The 23,455-nt window shown below is 33.2% G+C and overlaps 1 protein-coding gene across 1 annotated transcript in view; it reads left to right on the top strand.

The window, feature by feature from the left end:
* LOC129741740 (synapsin-like) overlaps positions 1-18,651 on the top strand; it is a 99,165-nt gene extending 80,514 nt beyond the window's left edge. The window contains exons 2-4 of the mRNA XM_055733520.1: positions 6,267-7,885; positions 17,932-18,086; positions 18,499-18,651. Of these exons, the coding sequence (XP_055589495.1) occupies positions 7,468-7,885; positions 17,932-18,086; positions 18,499-18,651 (726 nt within the window). The 5' untranslated portion in view covers positions 6,267-7,467. The remainder of the gene's footprint in view (positions 1-6,266; positions 7,886-17,931; positions 18,087-18,498) is intronic.
* Positions 18,652-23,455: the final 4,804 nt, after the last annotated feature.

The raw sequence follows: 23,455 nt of genomic DNA, 5'->3' as shown, positions 1-23,455 counted from the left end.
TACCCCTGACTCAAAATTTGAAACTTGAAAGCAATAGAGCGTCCTTCAAAACTCCTATGTGGAAATTTGATTCAATCCAAGGTAGAACGTCAATATCGCAAAAACATTGAAAATTTGATATGAACGACACCTTTGACTTCTTGATGACAAATTATTTTCTAAAACGTTTCTGCTTAAAAAATGCATACATAAAGAATCCTAAAAAATGCGATTTTTAGAGTATCTCATTATTTGGCTGTAATTTTTTTTATAATAATGGTTATTCATTTGAAATCAATACTTTCAAAAATAAGTTCAGTTTTTTAAGCTCTAAAAAATAAATGATGTATCTTGAAGACTTCATTCGGAAGAAATGCTTGTTTGGGGTTCAAATAAGCTTAAATTTCAACTCTAGTAAACTCTATACATTCAAATTTTACTTTAAATCCTTTTTTTAAAGTATCTACAAACCAATAGAATTTAATAACTTTTGATAGTGATTTTCACGTAGAGTCTTTAAATATCTATCAACAAGAGGATAATTTAAGAAAAACTGTGGTAAAATGTGTACCTGGGATAAGATTTTGACGTTTTGTACTTAGTTCTGAGTCGAGATTGTTACTCTTGATTCACTTTAGTTTGATTGAGAATTCAAAATTTTGAGTTTTGCATTGACATTTTGCTTGACATTTTTTGGATCCTCTTTGAGGGGTTTAACCTAAACTTGCCAGATACATTCAGAAAAAAGCGGGACATTTAACTACAAAAAAGCGGGACATTTAATGACAAAAAAGCGGAACATTTGAGAAACTCATGAAAAAGCTTAATTGTATTGCCAAACTTCACGTAAACCACCAACCAAAGTTATTCATAGAAAGTACACTTGGGATGTTATAAACGTGGATTGGTTTTGCTCAGTTTTTCTTACATGACTTCTAATTACACGGTTTTTTGCCATAAGCAAGGTTATTTTCTATGGTTCTCGCAAATTAACACGTTATATGAGAGAAATATTTCAAGTCTTACCGGCTTTATAAACGGCTTATTTGATATCGCGTAAAAAACCTTTGTTGTGGGATAACAAATACTCCAAAAACGCTCAACATGATTGATGCCTATTGATGCCTATTTTAAGAAAAAAGACATATTCGAAATTTTGTTAGTGTTGTGTTGCTTATTTAAAAAAAACAGGTATTCGGAAGATTTTTTTTGTGTTGAACCAATGATAAAGTCTGATTTTTTTCCAGTGTAAGTCAGTGAACTTTGTAAAAGTTTTCCATGAAAAAGTCGGGAAATTTTGCTGAAAAGGCGAGACAGCGGGACATTCATAAAAAAAGCGGGACATGTCCCGCTTTTGCGGGACGGATGGCAACCCTAGTTTAACCCGAATCCCCCCATTCCTACGGCCATGCTGAGGTGCTAATTCACTTAGTTTTTACTTTAAATATTTTTAAATTGATCTGGTAACTCAACAGCTATTAAAACAAAGAAAATTGCTTAAACAATATCTTCTTATCCTAAAATCTGCTGGCAAATATGGTCAGCAGCATGAGAGTAACAAATTATCTGAAATTATTTGAATTATCAGGAAAAATATCAATCCATTTGTGAATTCATTTGAATCCATTATCTTCAGATTTTCTGATTGTGGCAACACTGGAGGGAATTTTATTTAAAAACAAGCTCAATTATTAAGAAATTCAGTTAATACTACGAAACGCTATAACTTTTGTGTGATAACGCTTATTGTGATGCGATCTAGAGAAGAAACGTTTTCCTTAATTTAAGCTTCGAAAAGAATAAGATAATGAATATTCAAAAGTTAACGATCCGTTAAAAACAAATTTTGATGAGAAATCAGTTTTTATACTTCTACTGAGTAAAATGCGTTTAAATCCCATTCGCCCTTCAGACTCAATGCAGATCGCTAAAGCAGTTCACTCTAGCTCAAATTTGGCATGTTACTTACCTTTGATACAATGATATTTATAGGTCAGGAATTTTATTAACGTTTTATTTTTATTATTTTCTAGCCCAATTTTAGAAACCCTGCAGTACATTGTAATTCTTCCATTTTATTCAAAGAGCTAGCTTTACTGTTAAAGTTAAATAATCTTAGCTTCTGCAGTAGACTGGCCCATAACAAAAAAAATCTTTGTATTCCACGCGGCACCCCCTAGGTTGGTGCCTTTAGGTGAAAAAAATACTTTCTGAAAGTTTGAGGTCATTTGACAGAAGCACGAGCTGGCGCAAAGGACTTGAAATTTGTATGGAGATTTTCGGCAAAATGTATGAAAAATCGTCATACTTTCACTCTTTGTGTTCTAAAATATGTTTCCAGTATGCTAGAAAGCTCAGAATTTCAGGAATTATAGTTCAAACAATGACAAACAAGTTTGTAGAAAATTTTGACGCGATACGAGTTGACTGTAATGAGTTATCCGCAATTGGATGTGTGATTTTTTTTCGCATTTCTTTGATATATCGTGAACGGTGTATGGGCTAATAATCGCACTAACTTGATCGCATTGTCACACAATGAGAATAATAAATAGAAAGTGTGTGTTCTCGGCAAAGTTACGAAAAAAGCTTCGATAAACATTATTTTGGGCATCAAGACCTTCTTGCATTCACAAACTTTCTATCTGTTATTCTCATTGTGTGACAATGCGATCAAGTTTGTACTAATAATCCACATATACACCGTTCACGATATATCAAAGAAATGCGAAAAAATCACACATTCAATTGCGGATAACTCATTACAGTCAACTCGTATCGCGTCAAAATTTTCTACAAACTTGTTTGTCATTGTTTGAACTATAATTCCTGAAATTCTGAGCTTTCTAGCATACTGGAAACATATTTTAGAGCACAAAGAGTGAAAGTATGTCGATTTTTCATACATTTTGCCGAAAACCTCCATACAAATTTCAGGTCCTTTGCGACAGCTCGTGCTTCTGCTAAATGACCTGAAACTTTCAAAAAGTCATTTTTTCACCTAAATGCACCAAGCTAGGGGGTACCGCGTTGAAAATTTTTTTGTAAAAATCATCCCATACAAATTTGGGCCAGTCTATTCTACAGTTTCCAACACACCATATTTTTATAATATCCTCTCCAATTCTTTGATTGTAATAGTGTTTAGGAAATTTTTATTTTTTCATGGATGAATCTGGTCTAAAACTGTGAAAAATTTTTAAATTGCGACCCAGAGATGGGTCTTGACTCACATTTCTGACGCATCATTTCTCATCATAACTGACAACCCGTGCAGGATATGAGAAGGCAATGCAAAACTTGCCGTGCTTAAAAATGTCCAAACTTGATTCCAACTACCGTAAGATGAAATGATGGGAATAGAAATAGACCAAGAAAAATGATTATGATCACATGGGAGAACTATTCCCTTCATCCCGATAGACATCGACACTCAACCAGTATAATATTCATACGCCAGGTTGGTCTCCTGTAGTAGAATGTTAATACATGGGCCCCGGAGAGGCGCAAGATGTGGGTTCAAGTCTCACCGGGAGACAAGGCGAATTTTTTTCGCATGTTTTTCAACATCGATTTTCTCTTATCTAGTCCCTGAAATTTCATCTAAGTTGGATTCATTTCTCTACAAAAAAAAACACTGTGAAAAATTTTGAAATTTTTCAAAAAAATGCATTTTTCCTTTTTGTTGATCTTAAATTTACAAAAATCAATAGTATTGTTAACAAAAGTTAATTAGAAATGATCGATCGCAAGCTAGCCTGCAGTGCGTAGCATTGATCATATTTTGTTCATTCCTTACTCATTTAAGTTACTATACTGTACACTGAAGTTCTTCTTTTTTATATAATAGAACATGAATGAAGCAAAAATGTTATAGTAAAACAATCATAACTTCTACAATTTTATACCAATAATGGTGAAACCTCTGGGAATTATTGGTTTGAATAAACCAAAGAATGCCATTAAAAAACTAAAATTTGCCAATGCATAAATATGGTCCAAAACCGACGGTGAAATTGAAATTTCTCCTGAAAAAAATCATTTTTCATTGTTTTGTTAATCATTATTTCAAATATATCAACAGTTCTTCTACTCTTAAGCAAGAATGAAGTTCAAATGATTGATAGAAAATGTATTCCCCTTTTGTATGAAAAAAAGATATTTGAAATGTATGTTATGTAGTCGAAGATGTACGGATTTCAGTCCAAGTACTTTAACTTTCAAATAAATTTTATATTTTAGACTCTATTGAAAACTTAGTTATGATTAAATTTAACCAAGGGTAAACAAAATTCAAAAATGCCTTAAACGAGTGGTTTCATCAAAAGTTTTTTTTTCTTAGGTGCGTATTCATACGTTAGAGCCTACAAATATTGTGGAATTATTTCAAAGAACAAGTTTCATATAAAAATATTTTTTCAGAAAACCCGAATCTCTTATTTCCAAAAGTTGACATTTTTTCATCAAACTTCAATAAAACTAAAAAAAATTAATTTTTGAAGAAATAAATTTCAACTCCATTGCACTGGAACAATTTTGAACATGAAAATTTAAAAATATGGACCACAAATCTTCACAAAAACAAAACGTATTCTAAAAATGATTCAGAAAAGGCTAAATTTTTCATTTCTGAAATAATTTGAGTTACTGCTTTTATTCTTTTAAACATCTTCTATAAAGACATCGTGCTCTATTATTTATTCTACAGGGTGTTCAATAAGTTTGAATACACATTAAAACCACGAGAAATTTTAATTCACTCGTCAGAATTCATAAATTTTTTATCGAATTGATAGATAGTGTAAAACTGCTCAAACACACCAATTATCGTGGAAATTCTTTACCACAAACTATTATAACGAGCTTCAGACAATTCTGAAGTTTATGGAATGCTCCTCCGTTATGAAAATTTAGCTACTTATATAAACGAAAATAATTTTGAATGAAGACAAAATAATTTCTAGTATTTGTTTTTTTCCTGACAACATGTATGATTCGAAGAATTAATGCAAAAAAGATTGAGGGGACTGGGAATCTTTTGTTTTAAGATTAAATATGCAAAAACACATTTTTTCTGCGTGGAACAGTCTGTAACAATTGACACTGCATGCAAATGGATTCAATAGCACAATAAAATACCCATGTAAACTTTTTACAAAGTAACATTAGGATATTTTTGATGTTTATCTTCTTTATATGATGTTGAATAACTCTATTCACCATCATTTTGACAAGCTTTTAGATGAAATTCAGTTGGCACGCAACTGTTTTTCGACATTCAGTACCACAAACGAAGAAATAAGGTTTTGAATGAGACTAGTTTAGGAATTTTGTACTCGTTTATAGTTTACTACATCAATGATTACGAGAATTAAGCCAAAACCTCACCCTCCTTTTAGATCTTCCCGAAAATCCCGAAGGGGAAAATAAACACAGTTTAAAGTTTTATAATGAAAAAAAAGATAAATTCATCGAAAATTAAATCAGTTCCAAAACCTGAAACTTTAGATGAACGGAATTGTTTCATATTTTGTGTTCAAGTTTTTTTTTTAAATTATCGATCTATAAAAAAAATTTAGGCAAATATGGTCCATGCAAGCTTTATTGAGCTTTGACTATTTATTGAACTAATTAGTCCAATTTGTTAAAGTTTATTTCATGGTCGTCCCACGTAGTGATTTGTTCAAATGTGCTTCGTAAGGGTGCTTAATCGGAATAGCGCACGGCACCCTTTCAAATAAACGAATTTCAAATCAAAAATCAAATATGCTTCTAGTAGCATTTCCAAGGGATTTATTTGAATTTTAGTATACTTGTGTACGCAACTTTTAGAAAAACTCGATTTTTTTGCATTCAATTCATTAAGAAACTATTTCGTCTCTTATTTATATAACGTTAAACGGAAACTCAAGAAAAGGTACCGTTTCAAAGTCATCTTAAACGGTTCATTAGCCAATCTCGATCAATATTTTCTGCAGAATGAGAATCGTTCGCGGATGTCAGTCGTTCGGTCCGAAGCGTCATAAAAACCCGCACTCGGTCAATAATCGTTTCTCTTTTTATTAAATTATTAAAATCTCATGTTCTCTCGTTGTAGCTGTCGCATTAACCGAAATTTATCCCGCCATAAATAATTTTATTCTTGTGCTGTGCACTGCCAGGCCGCGCGCTCAAATCGTTTGCGTTTGTCGATTTGTTCGAACGATTCGCGTGCAGTTTTTTTTCTGTTACTTACTTATTCTGCACCGTTTGATCTAATGTTTTTCTCACGTTTTTCTCAATTTCAGATCGTTCTGCCACAACAACGGATTCCGGGACCAGGGCAAAATTTGGGGGCCCCCGTGTGCGAAATTTTACCTTTTTGTGTTGTGGGGCGCATTTTTACGCCGGCCGACGATGAAGCTGAGGCGTACCGGAGAAGAAATTCATAAATACGTGGCTTTACGAGCTGCTGCCAACGCGACGCGGAGTGATCTTAGTGCTGCTGCCGGACGCCGCCGGTTATTGTCGTCGTCGTTGTGTTCCAAAAGCGCGTCGATTTGTGGCCAAGTTCTGCGTTCCCTCAGTTGAGGCCAGGGCAATCCTTGTTCTCTTGCGAGTAGTAAAGATATTCAAATTAAACGGATGATGTCCCATAAATCAAGCGTTAATATGAATTCCGAGCGCTGGAATGCTTTCATTTCCAGTCGTAAAGTGTGATTATACTAGATGCATTTGGAATTGCGTTCGTTCGGTTCGTCTGCACATCTGTGATATTTTTTGGGAGATGGAAAGAAAAGCAAATAGTGTCGTTCGCAGCTGAGGTTTTTGGGTCAACCGAAATTTCAGGCAAACAAATAAACGTTGATATTGGGTCCGCCATCTGACATACCGCCCAAATAAAATCCAACTCGAGCAGCAGCAGCAACGTCCTTTGGCCAGGCAAAACGTTCCACCACAAGATACAACACAATGTTCGTTCAACCCAACCTTAGCCATCAGAACGGAAATCAGTGCATGTACAGAAGCTATCCTGTCCTTCCACAGAATTCCTTTCCCCAGGTCCATCAGCCATATCTATACCACTCGATGACCCTTCCATGACAGTACAGCCAAAATAGACAGACCCGTAAAAACAATTGCTATTACTGCAACAACAACATCAATCTTACTTGCACCTGTCTCTCGTCGAGTGCCCTAGGATATTTCTACTCGACGTCACAAACCCTCAACTCAGCACCATCGACACTTCCCAGAAGGTCCCGTAGATCCAATCACCACAATCTGCCCTATTGCTATCCACACGGTCCCATTCTACCCCCTTATCCCTTCCAACAGCATCAACAATCACAACATCAACAACAACAACCACAAACAAAACCACCCCCACAACAATCTCAAGCCCAACCCCAACTCCACCCACATCTGCTGGAAACGGCAACGAAAGCCACCAGCACCTCCTCAACCCCACCCGTTTTGCACGACAAATCGGCCCAAGTGAACGAAACCATGCTCGGCATCAAGGACCAGGAGGACCCCCTAGATTCGCCGGCCCTCTCGGCCTCCCCTCCGCCGGCCACGCCCCCTCGGCCACCCCCGGTCCGAAACGGGTGCCAACGCTGTCGGTTCAATGCCTCGGTAATATCCGCTGCGTCCAGCTTGAGCCGATCCCACCAGCATCTGCCGGCATCCGGAAGTGCCAGCGCCAGCAACACCCTGACTCGGGGAAACACGCACAACTCAAGCCTCCGGGAGACGTCAACTGGTGGTGCTGGTGCCGGTCGTACCAGAGCCGGAAGTGGACCGGGAACGGATGGAATGCCAGGGCGGAATCATATTGCAACCAGCACCGGGCAGCTGCATACGTCGGCTTCGGTGGCCAGCAATCACCATGCGCAGCACAACGGTGGCATCAGCACCTATACTGGTAAGAATCTCTCTGGTGATAATTTTAAAAAGATTATCTTTGAACGGAATGGTTTCAGGTCCGTGTTCGGATTTATTTTCAGGCGCTCGTGTAACGAAAGAACTCGCTTCTGTTAACTTCATTCAGCAATCGTTTGGCTCTTATCTAAACATAGTTAATCAAAAGCCTAAGTGTCAGTAGTCTTAAATTGATCCACTAGTCATATTAAGAAACTGTGCAAAACTACACGAAAATTAGAACTCTCCTAGTCGCCTTATACTCTTGAATGCCTTAAAAACAAAAATTTGTGATAAAATTTGCAAGAATGTAGCCTTTCTGAAACATGCAGCTTTTAATGAACTTCGACAAATATGATGGCTTACCAACCTGAAGTGCAGTAAAAATATGTCTTGGCTTTTAAACTGAGGATTATTTGAGATAAAGGCTATCAAACAATTGTTTGAAATGCTCCCAATTCTGGCCCCCGCTCATCAGCTCAGGAATCAACTGACTTGCCAACTTCTTCATGAAAAAAAATTGGCATGGCCTAGTACTATTTTTCCGTAAATTTTAAATAAATAACCTTCAATCAAAAATAAATTTTAACGGTTTCTTTAAAAGAAAGTATTTGAAATTTTAAACAGGTTTATGAAAGTTTTTTGTTCTAGCTTGTACATTAGACTGAGTCGATTTGGGGTCATTTTCAAATTTCTCAAATCCTGGGGTCTAAAAAACTTCGTTTGTATGAGAAAATTAAATATTTTATACTGAAAAATCTATTGCGTAATGTGGTGAAGAGAAATCTGAGTGAAAAGTGTGTAATTTTGTCTTGGTACATTTAGGAGAAAAGATGCTACTTTCCGTACCAAAGGTGCCAAAGTTGTCCTGATTTTTCAAGATGTGTCCTGGTTTTTGAAAGGCCGTCCTGATTTTTCAAAAACTCTCTAACTGTCCTGTTTTTGAAAATTGGTATTTAAAATGCCCTGAATTGACCTGATTTAGAAAATTTATAATTAAGTGTGTAGTTAAATGATGAGAACATCAAATAAACAGTTTAACCTTTTAAACCGATATTAATCTTTCGTTCAAATGATATTTAACCCTTCATTTCATGATTTTTTATTTTTCCTTAAAAATAATTTTTAACAGTTGGAAACAATGAGTACATCAAGAAAAAAAAATTAAAATTAAATACGATCTTTCACTTTTTCATACATTAATTGTTGCAAATTTGTTACTTTATGAAACGAAGGGTTAAACGGTGTTTTTTGATATAAATATCCCAAGTAACACAGATCAAGCCAATTGGCTTTTTTGAGTTTTAATATTGTTTTATGGAGACTTTTCGATGGCATCCAATTTTTAAAACGGTTTTATTGTAACATGGGAAATGCTTCATTTATCGTGTGTTTTAAAAGAGCCCTGAAAGTTTTGCTAAAACTTGAATAAAACACTATCTTAAGAGTGTTATAAAAATGTTGCAAAAGTATTGCTAAGGATTCAATAAAACACATACTTTCCTGTTTTTATTAGAGCTTTGGTACCAGTTTTAACAAAGCACTTGATGCGCTTTTAAAACTAGCGTTCAAGCCAAGTTGAAAAACTGTTTTATTGGAACAGTGGATGTAGGCATGATAAAACTAAATGATAGATGATTTGGCAATCGAGAAGAACGTATAAACGCTTAAACTTTTTTACCTCTTTTTGAGATAGCATAACCTGTTTTGAAAGGATTTGAGTGAATGACTTTGAGAAGAACGGGCTCTCAAAATGATATAAATTAACAATAATTCATCTGAAAAATAAAAACCACTTTGTTGCATCCAAATTCAAATTCCAAAAGATCTGCAATTCAGTCCACATCATTAATCGCTCTACTCTAAGTGTTCGAATAAAAGCACACTGTGAATTAATTAATTTTCTTAATAAGACAATTAATTTGTGCTTGATTGAATAATATTTATTTGTAATTCTAAATATGCTCTTCCAGTTGATTAAAAAGGGTATTTGAAGATCATATAACGACAGTATTGAATCCAGTGCGAATGGAGTTTAATTATGAAGACATAGTTCTCAGAAAATGCTTCATTAAACACCGAATAAAGAACTTGTTTTATTTATCAATCTCTGTTTCTTCCTGCGAAGTTAATTTATATCTACGTCATTCAATCAAAAGGTAACAAAAAAAAATTCCGGATAAACCGCCCTTGAAAATTTCTAGAAGACTGTAGCCACCAACTTCTCCTCAGCAAAGACTTTGAAATGGAGCATCATCACAAACGAAAACGCTCATGCTAAGCTTTCACCAGCCTCAACAATTTTCGAATGATATAGTCAGAATGAACACCACTAGCTTTGGCCAATCATTGAAAATTACGATTTATGTAAAGCGTAATGCAGTTCGGATTATCGTAAGCAACCGAAGCACGTTTTATAGAATCGTTTTATCACTCCCAATCGCAACAATAACCATTAGATATAGTTTGATATGTTGTATATTATTAATTAAAGGGTTTCCTAAACCGTTAGCATACTGTTTGAAGAATAATTTTCCCATACAACTGTTTGAACAGTTTTTAACAGTTACATAACCTAACTACATATTCAGAATTCAATCATTTTGTAATTCACGATTCAGGCAATGTATTTTACAATTTCTATAATGGTTTACTAAACGATTTATTACTAACAAATCGTCGTTTGACGGTTTAAGAAATCGTGCGGTAATAATCCTCATTTATGCTGGTTATTATTTAGCTTCGAGGCCAGGTTGTTGATGACTGAAAATGATACATTCCAAAACAGTCTGAGATTATTTGATAACAATACTGTCGTAACCTTAGCTATATTAAATTTAAGTTTCATTTTATTACATTTTATTACATCTTTGAGGTGCGCTTATGCTTTGATGCTATTTCGTATATATTTCACCAGTAATCTGAGGTTGCAGGAAGTTTCGTGCTAAGATATATTGAAAATGAAAATGAGAATATTTTTAAAATATTTTAAATGGAATCTTTACCAATCACCAAATCCTTGGGAGGGTAAGAGATAACACGAGAAAAAAACACGGAACAGAAAGCTCCCACAGTTGAATTTCTATCAGATTCCACAGCTCCCCTATAAAAATTCCTATTAGATTACATGACGTATTTTTAAAAGAGCAGTAGATAGTCTTAAGAGGGCTCTGAAAGGTTTCTTAGAGCTGAGGTCGAATAAAACTATTCTGTTGGATGTTTTATTATTGCTTATAGAATTAGCTTTGAAGACGTTAACAAAACAGGGCCAACTAGTCGATATGTTAGCTTTAAAGTTTTTTGGTTTTCACAGAAAATTTAAACAGATTCGTTCAAAACTCAAAAGAAATCCGGTCACTCAAACCTTGAACTCAATAACTTCACACTCTGTTGGATTCAAACCTTCTATCACTGTTTTATATCTGTTTTTAGAAGATTTTGGCGTCCTGAACTCGAATTTTTTGTCAGATTTTGTCGATCGCATGAAGGCGTTAGCTGATAACAGCTTTTTGATAAATCAATCAATGATACCTTTTCATTATTTTTTACTTTAACTAATACTTTGAAAAATATCAATAATTCATTTTGGTTTTGAATTTCATTGAAATTCCGTTTTAATAGAACCGGGACAAAATAATTAAAATATCTTTTACTTCAAAGTCAAAATAACTTGCGGTATTTGGGAAAGTTGATTATTGCAAAAAAAAAAATAATTTTTAAAATCATGTTCTTTTTTACAATTTTGCCGAAAAAGTGCATAAACTTTTTAAATTAATTTTTACCTTCTTTCGAAAGTTTTTTCGAAAACCAGAGCTGGTAGAAAAAATCTTATTGCGTCTCCATATTAGTCCAATCCTACTTTCAAATTTTTGGCACCTCGGAAAAATTAGCCATTTGTTGCCTTGAGTTATCGCACCTTTATCTGAGTCAATTTGATATTTCTAAAATATATGTGAGTTTATAAATGAGAGCGCTTGTGAGTTAATTAAAATTCTTTCAAACTACAACATGTATCATAGATATTGTTAAACTCCTTATCAAAAGCTGTACGTTTTACGGAAAAACATCAAACAATTTATTTCTAAAAAGCGCTGAACAAATATTGTGGCTCAATTTTAAATAAGCAATCAGGCTGAAAGAATTGCGATTCTCCTTATAAAAAGCTGTACGTTTTACGGAAAAACATCAAACAATTTATTTCTGAAAAGCGCTGAAAAAATATCGTGGCCCAAATTTTAAATTAGCAATCTGTCTGAATGAAGGCTTCCAAAATCCACTAATTTAAGTGTCTTCAGTTTTTAATCATCTTGAATTGAAGAAGTTATTCAGCGAACGTCATCAAACGTCAATTGGCATATCAATAAAAAAAAACAATGAACAATCTACCCATTTTTATCCTGTTGAAATGTTTTCTTTTATTGCAACTGCCCCAAACTTTGAACCTCCGGCTTGTTGGAAGCATGCCGCAGTACGCAGATCCAATCATGAAGTCTAAGGTGCGATACAAGTTTGTCATTCTTAAGCGACCAAAATGCCTCTCAACCGAAGATTTATTTTATGTAAAGTTTAGGAGAAATGACCTTTTTTCAATTTTGGGTACCAAAAATCCAATTCGTGAAATAAGGGAAGAGGGAAAAGGGAAACAAAAATTACCCTCTCATTTTAACCAAGCCGTCATCTTGTATGACAGCTTTACCACTGTTCATAGGTTGTCAAATTCCAACGTTCAATGTTAAAAACGATTTTCCAACTTCTCTTCCAACTTAGACTTTTTTTAAGCATGGTTTCAGCTTATCTTTATTCAGCCAGTAAGCTGAAACAGCAATTACGCTTTAGCTCAGCTTTTGTCCAGCAAATTACCTTTCTTAAGCAGCCAAAATGTTTGTTGGGAAATAAGTATATTTAGAAACGGAATGGATGATTGATTTGATTTTCGAAGTCAGAAACTTTGGCAAATGTATCTACCTTTTATCAAAATTAATTGACTAGAAAATTGATGACTGGAAAATACGGTTATCGTATGCAAACATTCGTTTACATTTCCATAAAAATTATTGCCATAAAAACTTTTGAAATCTGCCAAAATTTAAGCCTAACCTCGCGAGAGCTTCTATGAAGAATTTTTATAAAAGGCTTTGATTAGTATCACAAATATTAAAGTTTGAATGAAACAAGTCCAAAAAAGTAAATTTTCAACTGCTGAATCACATATCACATATTTGAAAACACTTTATTTCGTCAGAAGTGAATGCTGGTCAATCTTTGAAAGAAAATATGAATAAAAGGCTGAAAACAAAAAAAATTATCGCGTTTAAAGGTTGAAGTGGCAGTTAGCATTTAGCTAATTTATAGGAATTATAAACTGTGGTACTGTGTATCAGTCCCACAACATTTTTAAACGGTGACCAAAAAAGGTACTATAAGCTAGATCATTTTATGTTAGCCTGATCTATTCAGATTTTTATTTTCAAGCTCCCTGAATTTAAGAAGAAAAAAAAATGTTGGCAACCTTGGCGCTCTTGACTAAAGGGCGAACACGAAATTATTGCGACACATTCAACAGTGCATAACGTTTTTACCAATGGGTAATAATCAACCAAATTTTGCACACTTTCTCATTGGTGTGTACCGTCAAACGGGGCATCATGCAACAGCGGGGTTCGATGCAACACTTATATAACACTACATTGAATCAGTTTTTTGTTTAATGTATAGTAATAAAGTTATCTTTTAATGATAACAAAATGATGATGACATAATTTCTCGCATCTTAAGCTAGTTGTCTTAAGTTTTTTATTTTTATGTAAAATTTGAAAAATCGAGCAATAAATGTACAAATTTTAACATGTTTTGAAGTCGAAAAAAACTTTACCCAGTATGACGGATCGGCTTGATAAAATTGCCTACAAACTTTTTACAGGTTTCCTCATGTTATATCAACATTGTTGGTGTAAAAATATTTTTCGAACAATCACCCATTTTTTTAAATGAATATTTTTAAAATTCAGTTAGGTGTCTGGGGTTAAATGCAACAAAATGCAAATCAAAGAAATACCTTGTAAATCTCGTTTCCATGTGTTGGAATATGAATGTTTTGCATCACGCGTTTGTAAACATTTAAATTTCATTCATCCAAACATTTATTTTTATGATTTCAGCTTGCAGAATTTTTCGTAGTATTATTTAGCCCCTAAATGTATGCAGCATCCTCATTTTCAGAAAAAAATGTGAAAATTTGTTATTACAGACCCAAAAACTACTGCAATTGGTGTTGTCATGCTTAATGGTCTTTAAGGCATCGCAAATGTATTAAAAACTATGATTTTTCGTACGTTTTCATAAGATTTTTCATTAAAAACAAAGTTTGTTGCAAGTTACCCCATTTTCTAAGGAGGGTGAAAATCGCATGATTTTTGAAAAATAAAAATAACTGAAGAAACCAATAATTTTTTGAACTACGCCAATTTGATGCCCCAGCATCCTTAAAACTGTTGATGCATAAAGGATACGATTGACTGTGAACATAAGTTTTTTAGAAGCCATTGAAGTTGAAAATTGTTGCATGTTGCCCCAGTTGACGGTATTGCTTATATGTTGTCAAACTCCAAGTCATGTTTTTCGATTCAACGAAAATGGAAGTGAACCAACGAGAGTCGAGAGAACAAATTCTTTTCAAACACCTGAAATTATCTGACCTGTCACACCGGCAGTTGGGAAAAATGTTCAACATTCACCATTCAACCGTCTCCAGAGTGTTAAAACGGTTGACGTTGGACCACGGCAAAGGAGCTGGAAGAAAATCGGGACCGACACTGTAAAGATTTTGATAGAGGGCATCAAGCAAAAATGCGTTCAATTTTACACTCAAGGCACGATAGACTTCCTTTAATTCAACCACGATCTTCGATCTTTAAATTTGTTATGGTTTTATGATAAGTGAACGTGTTCAATATTTCAATCGAATAAGTCTTAAATTTTAAAGATAAGTCCACGAACAAAGTGCTAACTAACTGTTGAAATTGGAAAATATTTTTTTCACGAAAAATGTTAGAAAACTGTTGTTTTCTTAAATTTATTTGTTAAGAAATGTTAGTGAGATTCCGTCATTTGTAGAAGCCCCAAGTGAGACGTGATTTGCTCAATTTCTCACGTCTCACTGTTACACCGTTCTTATTATAGACACTATAATTTCATATAGTCTGGCAAAGAGAATGACGGGAGCCAATCGAACTGTCATTCGCGTGGAGCCAATCGAGCTTTCTATGATAATGTTCAAGCTGTTCATAGCTCTCTCTAGTTTCAAAATAAAAAATAGTTTCTCAGATTCTTAAATTACATGCTATGTTTGTCACTTCAACGCGAAATCGCTTTTAAAAATATATTATGATGTATAGGTGAAAAAATAGGGAAAACTTTGCTAAATAACTTTAGTTAATGTTACTAAAAAGCCATAAAAGCTTAGTGAATCACAATACTTCAACCATGATTTTGCAATAATGAGTAAGTTTGCTCGATTGGCTCTCGCTAATGACAGTTCGATTGGCTCCCGTCATTCTCTTTGCCAGACTATATGAAATTATAGTGTCTATAGTTCTTATGTTTGATAGAGATCCAGAGAGCCGAACTGGAAGAAAAACAAACGGCAAATATACTAATCAAGTTTCGATCCAATCACCAAACCATAAAGTCGCGATTTCTGATGATCCGAAAATCCACCACCGGGTGAAACAAAATTGCTCCCCCAGCGTCGGAAAGGGGTGAAAGTGATACTTTGCAGCCAGACTGTCCCTTAAAGTGATTTTTGATTCGAGTGTTTACAGTCCACTCTAGTTTTATCGAACATTTTTATACTATTTCTGATTGCGACTAGGGAGCCAGCATAAGTTTATTTAATAAGATTAAATATGTAAGAGATTTCAGAATTTTGAAAACACAAAAAAAAAATTAGAGATCAATCCATTAGATCACAGGAATCATGTGATGACACGAATAAAGCATAAGACACATTCCACCGTGACGTGAAATCTTTTTTCCGAACTTTTCTGAACAGTTATCATTCTAGAAGTTAGTTGAAAGTGAAAAAAATTGTAGCAAACGGTCGCACATTGATTTTTTTTTTCAAAATGAAAATTCACGCTAGAATTGATAATTTTTTACTTCAGTACAAACAACTTTGAATTCCTGTTCTCTTTGTGGAAATAGAGTGTCTTCAAATGAAATGTAGAAAAAACGCAATTACCCACAATTTCATGTGCGTAATTTCTCGATCGAACAATAACGAACGAAGTTATGCTTATTTAAAGTTGTTACGTGAATTCATTCACTTAAATCAGAACAGGGTAGTTGACTGAATTCACGTAACGAAATATCAAGTTATTCTGAACCATTCTTTAGAACGTTCAAATTTTATGAGTACTATTAAAAACGACATTTTGTTGCTCCGACTTTCACAGTTATAAATTTTCAGTATCTTCACCTAATTTTTTCTTTATTTTGATTGGCACTTCTTGAATAGCAACATATTAAGGATCATACGTTGGAACTCGGCTTGTGATATAGCTCAGTTGGCAAATCAGTTGCTTCCTGAGCCGATGTTTGCGAGCTCGAGCCCAAGAGTGAACATCGAACACCGTTGTATCGGATAATTTTTTCAATTACTGCCTGCCAACGATAAAGTTGATATAAAGTCGTGAATGCCATAAAAATGGTAAAACGACTTTAATCGAAACAAAAAAAACGTTAAAGTAACTGCTGTTTCTCACAGTCTCCGTTTAAAGATTCTCAAAAACAAAATTAATTTTTTAATTTGTTTTTGTATTTTTATTTGAAAACAACAAATTTATTGAAAGAATCAACTAAATTTTGGGCGATTTGTAAAAATCCGACCATCTTTAGAGGGTCAAAACAGTTTTTAGAGAATATTCTCCCTATGAAATTTTACAAAAATCGAATTTTGTGACGTGAATCCACTCATTCGCGCTGTTGTAACTCAGCTTGATTCCAACCGATTTCTATCTAATTTAGTGATTTGAAATCGTCTTATCATTTTCAAAGAAGATCCCATTTTTATGTCAGAAAATGTCAAAGTTTACTCGTAAAATTAAAAAGTTCCCTGTTTTTGTGACGTGAATTCACTCATTTGCGGCTGTTTTTGTTCGCTTTTCGAAACAACTACATTGGATTTAAACAAATTCTATTTTCTACAATATGAAGCAGTGTTTTTTGGCTTCAAAACGTTCTGAAAAAGTTTTCAAAACAAATTTATCCAAATATTTTAATAAATTATTTTGGAAAAGTTGTCACAATTACCACTTTTCCAACAAAAAAATTGATTTTCAAAATCATATAAAACATGTTTAATTTTTTTTCTCTTTTTTCCGTTGTTTTTGTGTGATTTGATTGGTCAGATTTATAGACAAGTTTGAAATTTTTTGAAACGCGAATGGCTAAAAATCACTTTTGAGCGGTACGAGCGCGTGGAATGTGTCATAAGAAAAGGTTTTTGCTATTTTCGATTTATTCTGTGAGTCAAATTCTTCGACTAGCATGAATATTCATATTCCGGAATATATGTAAGGTAAATTATTCGTTGTTCTTCTTCAAACTTGGTTAAGCAAATACTTTCATATTTTGCGGTTCGTAACTTCAAGCTACCAGAGCAACTGCATTTTGCATATTCATATTTACCACCTGATATTATGTACATTCGTGATTTTTCATCAACGATTTAGCTAGTGAACTTATATTGAAAACCCTTTCCGTTGCTGCTTTATCCACTTTCTAAATACTTTCGTTAAGCTTAAGCTGATGGTTATTAAAACTCACTTCAAAGTACGCTTCGAAGATTGAATCGTTTCTTTATTGTAGTGCGCCGTATATCCCAAAACATCTTGTGGCGATGCACTTTAAGAATTAACATTAAAACGAAATCTTTCCAAGCGTTCCATCTGTTACACGAAGCTCCGCTGCTGGCTAAAATCCAAAAACAATTGTCATTAAAGTATCACTAAAACCGTTCTTTTTCTGTTGCATCTTTTCCTCTACTTCCAGGAGGAGGCGGAGGAGGAGGAGGATACGACCGGGGCCGGCTGCTGGAGGAGGAAGATTCCGCGTACCCGGCACTGCTGGAACGAGAGCTGCACTCGCTGCACCGGAATGTCCCAGCGCTACGACGTGCCGGAGTCGACACCACAGCAATTAGACAGGTGAGAACCATTTTGCATTTCAAATGGCGGGCCAACTGGCTTCACCGTTTCTCCAATGAGAATGTCATCCTACTATATGGGATATGGATGAAGGTACTTACCACGTGGCCGTTCCACGCTTCGTGGACACCATCAGGGGAAAAAGCGCTCTAGAATCGGCATCCCGTGTTGGACGACATAAAGATAACACAAGATAATCCCGCAATTTCACTTCACTGCTAATGTGGGGAACGAGCGGCGGATACTAAAAGGTAAATTTACTCGCACTCTAAACTAACTTCATCTTCCATTCATTTCCGGCTTTCGGTCCGGACATTTCATCGACGGCACCACAAAACCGAAATGTCACTCCGGTGTACGGGCAAATCTGACCCGGGGGAAAATCTTCGACGGTGCGCCTGGATTGCTGCAGCACTTCTACCCGGACGGAGGCTGGGGCTGGATCGTTTGCGGTGTAGCGTTTTTGGCCCACGTGCTCACCACAGGGTTTCAACTTTCCTACGGTTTGCTGCTGCTGTACGCGATACGACACCTGGGTCACGAGGTGAATACCGAAGCAGGTTAGGAAAACTGGACACTTTTGCACTCACCTTTTCGCCATTTTTTACTTTCAACTTTCTCTCTCTGTGGAATGCACGCCGCCGTCCGGTCATGTGATATGTTTGAATTAGTTATAAACTGCAGGGGAGGGGTTAAGGTTCTTCAAAATTATGAACATGACGCTCGAGCTACACGGCACTGGGCACACAGGCTAGAGAGTTCAAATAAAAATTTGAAATTTGTCGACCGAGTAGCATGAAATGTTTTCTTTCTCTGATAAATTTCTCATAACTGTCAGAATGAAATTGTTGGCAATGCTGCTGAGCAAATTCAATTTACAACCTACAATATTCTTTTTTAAAACCATCAACTGGGGCGTCATGCAACACTTTTCAATATTCATGGCTTCTTAAAAGTTAATGTCCACAGATAATCATACTGCTTGCACATCAAAAGTTTTAAGGTTGATGGGACAACAAATTATTAGTTTTACCAGTTTTTTTTACATTTTTAAAAAGATGCGATGTTCACACTTCTAAGACAAAGGGGTAAGTTGCAACAAACTGAATGAAAAATCAAATAAAAGAGGTTGAAAATTTATAATTTTTGTTATATTTGCAGTAATTTTTGGTTTTGTTCGTATAAAGTTATACATTTTTTCCCTCAAACATTTTTTTAAAGAAAAGCCATAAAGGTGATGTAAACATTAAGTGGAAAAAATACTACACAAAAAACTACTAGCTGAAATCATAAAAATTATTCGATATTCAAAGAATTGTTACAGATGCACTGTGATCCAAAAGGGCTAAAAGTGGAACTTTTTTCGTAGCGCCTCTGTCTTTTATCTTATTTCTTAAGTGTCTTCAGAACATTTGCTCCTTCAAACATGCTTCATAACTTGAAAGCATAAAAAGTTATTCAAAGTTCACTATAAAAAAAAATTGAAAATTCGAACTTTTTTATTTCAATAGATAGAGCTTTACTTTATACTACAAAGTTGTAGAATACGTGAAAATATGAAACTTTGTTGAATAAATCAAAACTCTATCTCTTTTCAAAGCAGAGTTATAAAGGTTTTTGTTTGAAAGTTATTTAAAAGTTAGTTTTTTAAACTTAACTATAGTTAGATGAGGATTTACATGAACAAGATGTACTGAACATTTGTTGAAGCATTCAAATCACACGTTTAACAAAAGATTTCAGCATTCTACGACGTTTCCTAGCCAACTTATTGCAATTTTAAGTTTTATTTTTACTCAAATTCACGAGCGCATATTGCAAAAATGTGCGAGTGAATTTTTAAAACTAATGATCCAAATTGAAGCTTAAACTAAGTACAACAAATTGGTGTTGTTGTCATTTGTCTACACGCGCTTTTATTTGAACACAACAAGCATATATTTGACGAGTTTTACGTGTTTTCATACAAAAATTGTTTTCAACTACCTTCTGCCTTCGTTTTGCGTGGCATTTGCGTAGGTTGGAAATCAATTTTTCCATTGAACCATTATATTTCCATTCAAACGTGTGATTTGAATGCTCATATTGGCCCGTCAGCTCAAAAGGTTGCTCACCCCTGTTTCAAAGCGTTTTGATAAAATAATACTCTTAAAAATGTGGACAACTTTAACTTAATTTGATAGAATAGTTTATATAATTTCATAAAAAAATTAATCAGAAAAAAAATCTTCTAAAATTTTAAAATACTAAGCTTTTCACTTCATATCCAGTATTGATTTTCAAATATTTAGGAATACTTAGCAATTTCTAATTTTTTAGTTCTAAAAATGACTTTTTTTTTAAATTTTTCAACATTCAGGTTTAGTCTTCAAAAATTTTCAAATTTAAAACCTGTGCTTCAAAACTTAAATAAGTTATAAATAATTTTTTTTTAAATTTACTTTTGCGCATCGATCATGATTTTGAAAATCATTCATGAAAAGTGAGAAAAAATATTCGAATAACATAGAAACTTTTAAGCTGAATTTTGATCTGAAATGTTTTCTGAATTTGTGTATTTTTGTTCTTTTAATTTTTAAAACCAAAATTGTAATTTGAGATTTCTTACCAGATTTTCGTTTTTCATTAAATTTCGATTCATATTTCAAAAAATTAAGGTTTTTTTCTATATGAGTTTCAATGATGATTTGAACGAATATATTTTTTTTGTTTCATATATAAAATTTTATTATATGAATTTGTGAACATAACAAAGTTTTCGAAAATAAAGGCTTTAATTCAATGAAATTCTCTCGAATACCACAAGTTATTATGGCTGCTGAGAAAATAGTTAGGTATTTAATGGTTTCTTTTTGCCATTCATTCCCAACTCTGCATAATACGAGAATGTAAGCGATTTTGAATAGTTGAACCTAGGCTTACCTGATACTTTCAGAAAAACAACATTTTAGAAAAGTTTAAGAACCTAATTTTATGACCATTCCTATACATAAGTATATGTTCCTTCAGCTAAACTAGTCAATAGAAGGAATGAATCTGTTAAGAGTTAAGAGTAATTCAAAATCCGAAATTTGAAGATTTTTTTTTATATTTTCAAACAGCCGTTTTTGTCATTTACCAAGTTTATATGATTTATTTTGCCCATTTATTAATTGTTTGATAAAAATAATTTTATTTCATTTTCATTAAGTGTATTCTTTTGTATTTTAATTGAATAAATTCGTGTTTTTTGCCGAATTTGGCCGGATATTGCTTTAATTTTGGGTTGAAAATTTTGAAATCAGAGGCCCAGATTCAGCCAGGTTTTAAGATAAAATTTCCGGATTCGTCGGGTCCGGAGATGTCTGATTTTTTTTCTGGTAACACTAAATGCTAAGAGTTAAACGAGTTCTTTAATCTTGTATAATACATGATCTTTGAAAAAAAAACGCTGATAATTTGAAGAAGAAAAAACGCATTTTATTTGAATGATTTTTTGTATTGAACCCAAGAAATTAAATTGAGACTCAATTAGGGATTTTCCCGCGTAAGTTAATGAAACTTAATAAAAGTGTTACCTGGTTAATTTCCACAGCCTTATCGGTGAATGTCATGTTCTCTTAGAAAGAACATTTCGAATTTTGAACATCATAAATGAATAAAAGAAGGTTAGAAAAAATGACAGGGGTTGAAAATGATCGAGGAGATGTAAGGTGATAAGGTGATATCCTTTAATAGAAAAATTGGATTTAATTTTTCTTTATTTCTTATGAAACTCGTATAATTTGTTAAAAAATTTTGTGCAAATTTTGATATTAATTTCGTATTAACTTTATGTTATTTCAAAAGTATTGAAATTTATACTGCTTTCAGTGATATTCAAAGCAATTTGCTATCCAAAGGCCCAATAACACTTCACGCGAGAATGAACGCGAAAAAATTTCACTCGAACTGTAGACCGGACTTATGAAAAAAGAATTTGAGTTTAATTTTTTTTAAATAAATTGCCAAAAATAAACATGAATTTGAAGATTTAAGTCTGCTTTTTTTGTATTAATTAATCTTCATTTTTTATTTAACTTTTTTTTAACAGTGTTTGTTATTCTTGTATTTTTGTCATTTTTGTAATTTTTGTCATTTTTGTCATTTTTGTCATTTTTGTCATTTTTGTCATTTTTGTCATTTTTGTCATTTTTGTCATTTTTGTCATTTTTGTCATTTTTGTCATTTTTGTCATTTTTGTCATTTTTGTCATTTTTGTCATTTTTGTCATTTTTGTCATTTTTGTCATTTTTGTCATTTTTGTCATTTGTGTCATTTTTGTCATTTTTGTCATTTTTGTCATTTGTGTCATTTTTGTCATTTTTGTCATTGTTGTCACTTTTGTCATTTTTGTCATTTTTGTCATTTTTGTCATTTTTGTCATTTTTGTCATTTTTGTCATTTATGTCATTTTTGTCATTTTTGTCATTTTTGTCATTTTTGTCATTTTTGTCATTTTTGTCATTTTTGTCATTTTTGTCATTTTTGTCATTTTTGTCATTTTTGTCATTTTTGTCATTTTTGTCATTTTTGTCATTTTTGTCATTTTTGTCATTTTTGTCATTTTTGTCATTTTTGTCATTTTTGTCATTTTTGTCATTTTTGTCATTTTTGTCATTTTTGTCATTTTTGTCATTTTTGTCATTTTTGTCATTTTTGTCATTTTTGTCATTTTTGTCATTTTTGTCATTTTTGTCATTTTTGTCATTTTTGTCATTTTTGTCATTTTTGTCATTTTTGTCATTTTTGTCATTTTTGTCATTTTTGTCATTTTTGTCATTTTTGTCATTTTTGTCATTTTTGTCATTTTTGTCATTTTTGTCATTTTTGTCATTTTTGTCATTTTTGTCATTTTTGTCATTTTTGTCATTTTTGTCATTTTTGTCATTTTTGTCATTTTTGTCATTTTTGTCATTTTTGTCATTTTTGTCATTTTTGTCATTTTTGTCATTTTTGTCATTTTTGTCATTTTTGTCATTTTTGTCATTTTTGTCATTTTTGTCATTTTTGTCATTTTTGTCATTTTTGTCATTTTTGTCATTTTTGTCATTTTTGTCATTTTTGTCATTTTTGTCATTTTTGTCATTTTTGTCATTTTTGTCATTTTTGTCATTTTTGTCATTTTTGTCATTTTTGTCATTTTTGTCATTTTTGTCATTTTTGTCATTTTTGTCATTTTTGTCATTTTTGTCATTTTTGTCATTTTTGTCATTTTTGTCATTTTTGTCATTTTTGTCATTTTTGTCATTTTTGTCATTTTTGTCATTTTTGTCATTTTTGTCATTTTTGTCATTTTTGTCATTTTTGTCATTTTTGTCATTTTTGTCATTTTTGTCATTTTTGTCATT

This window comes from Uranotaenia lowii, chromosome 2 (genome assembly GCF_029784155.1).
Source record: "Uranotaenia lowii strain MFRU-FL chromosome 2, ASM2978415v1, whole genome shotgun sequence".
Classification (NCBI taxonomy): Eukaryota; Metazoa; Arthropoda; class Insecta; order Diptera; family Culicidae; genus Uranotaenia; species Uranotaenia lowii.
This window is presented reverse-complemented; position numbering and strand designations above follow the sequence as displayed.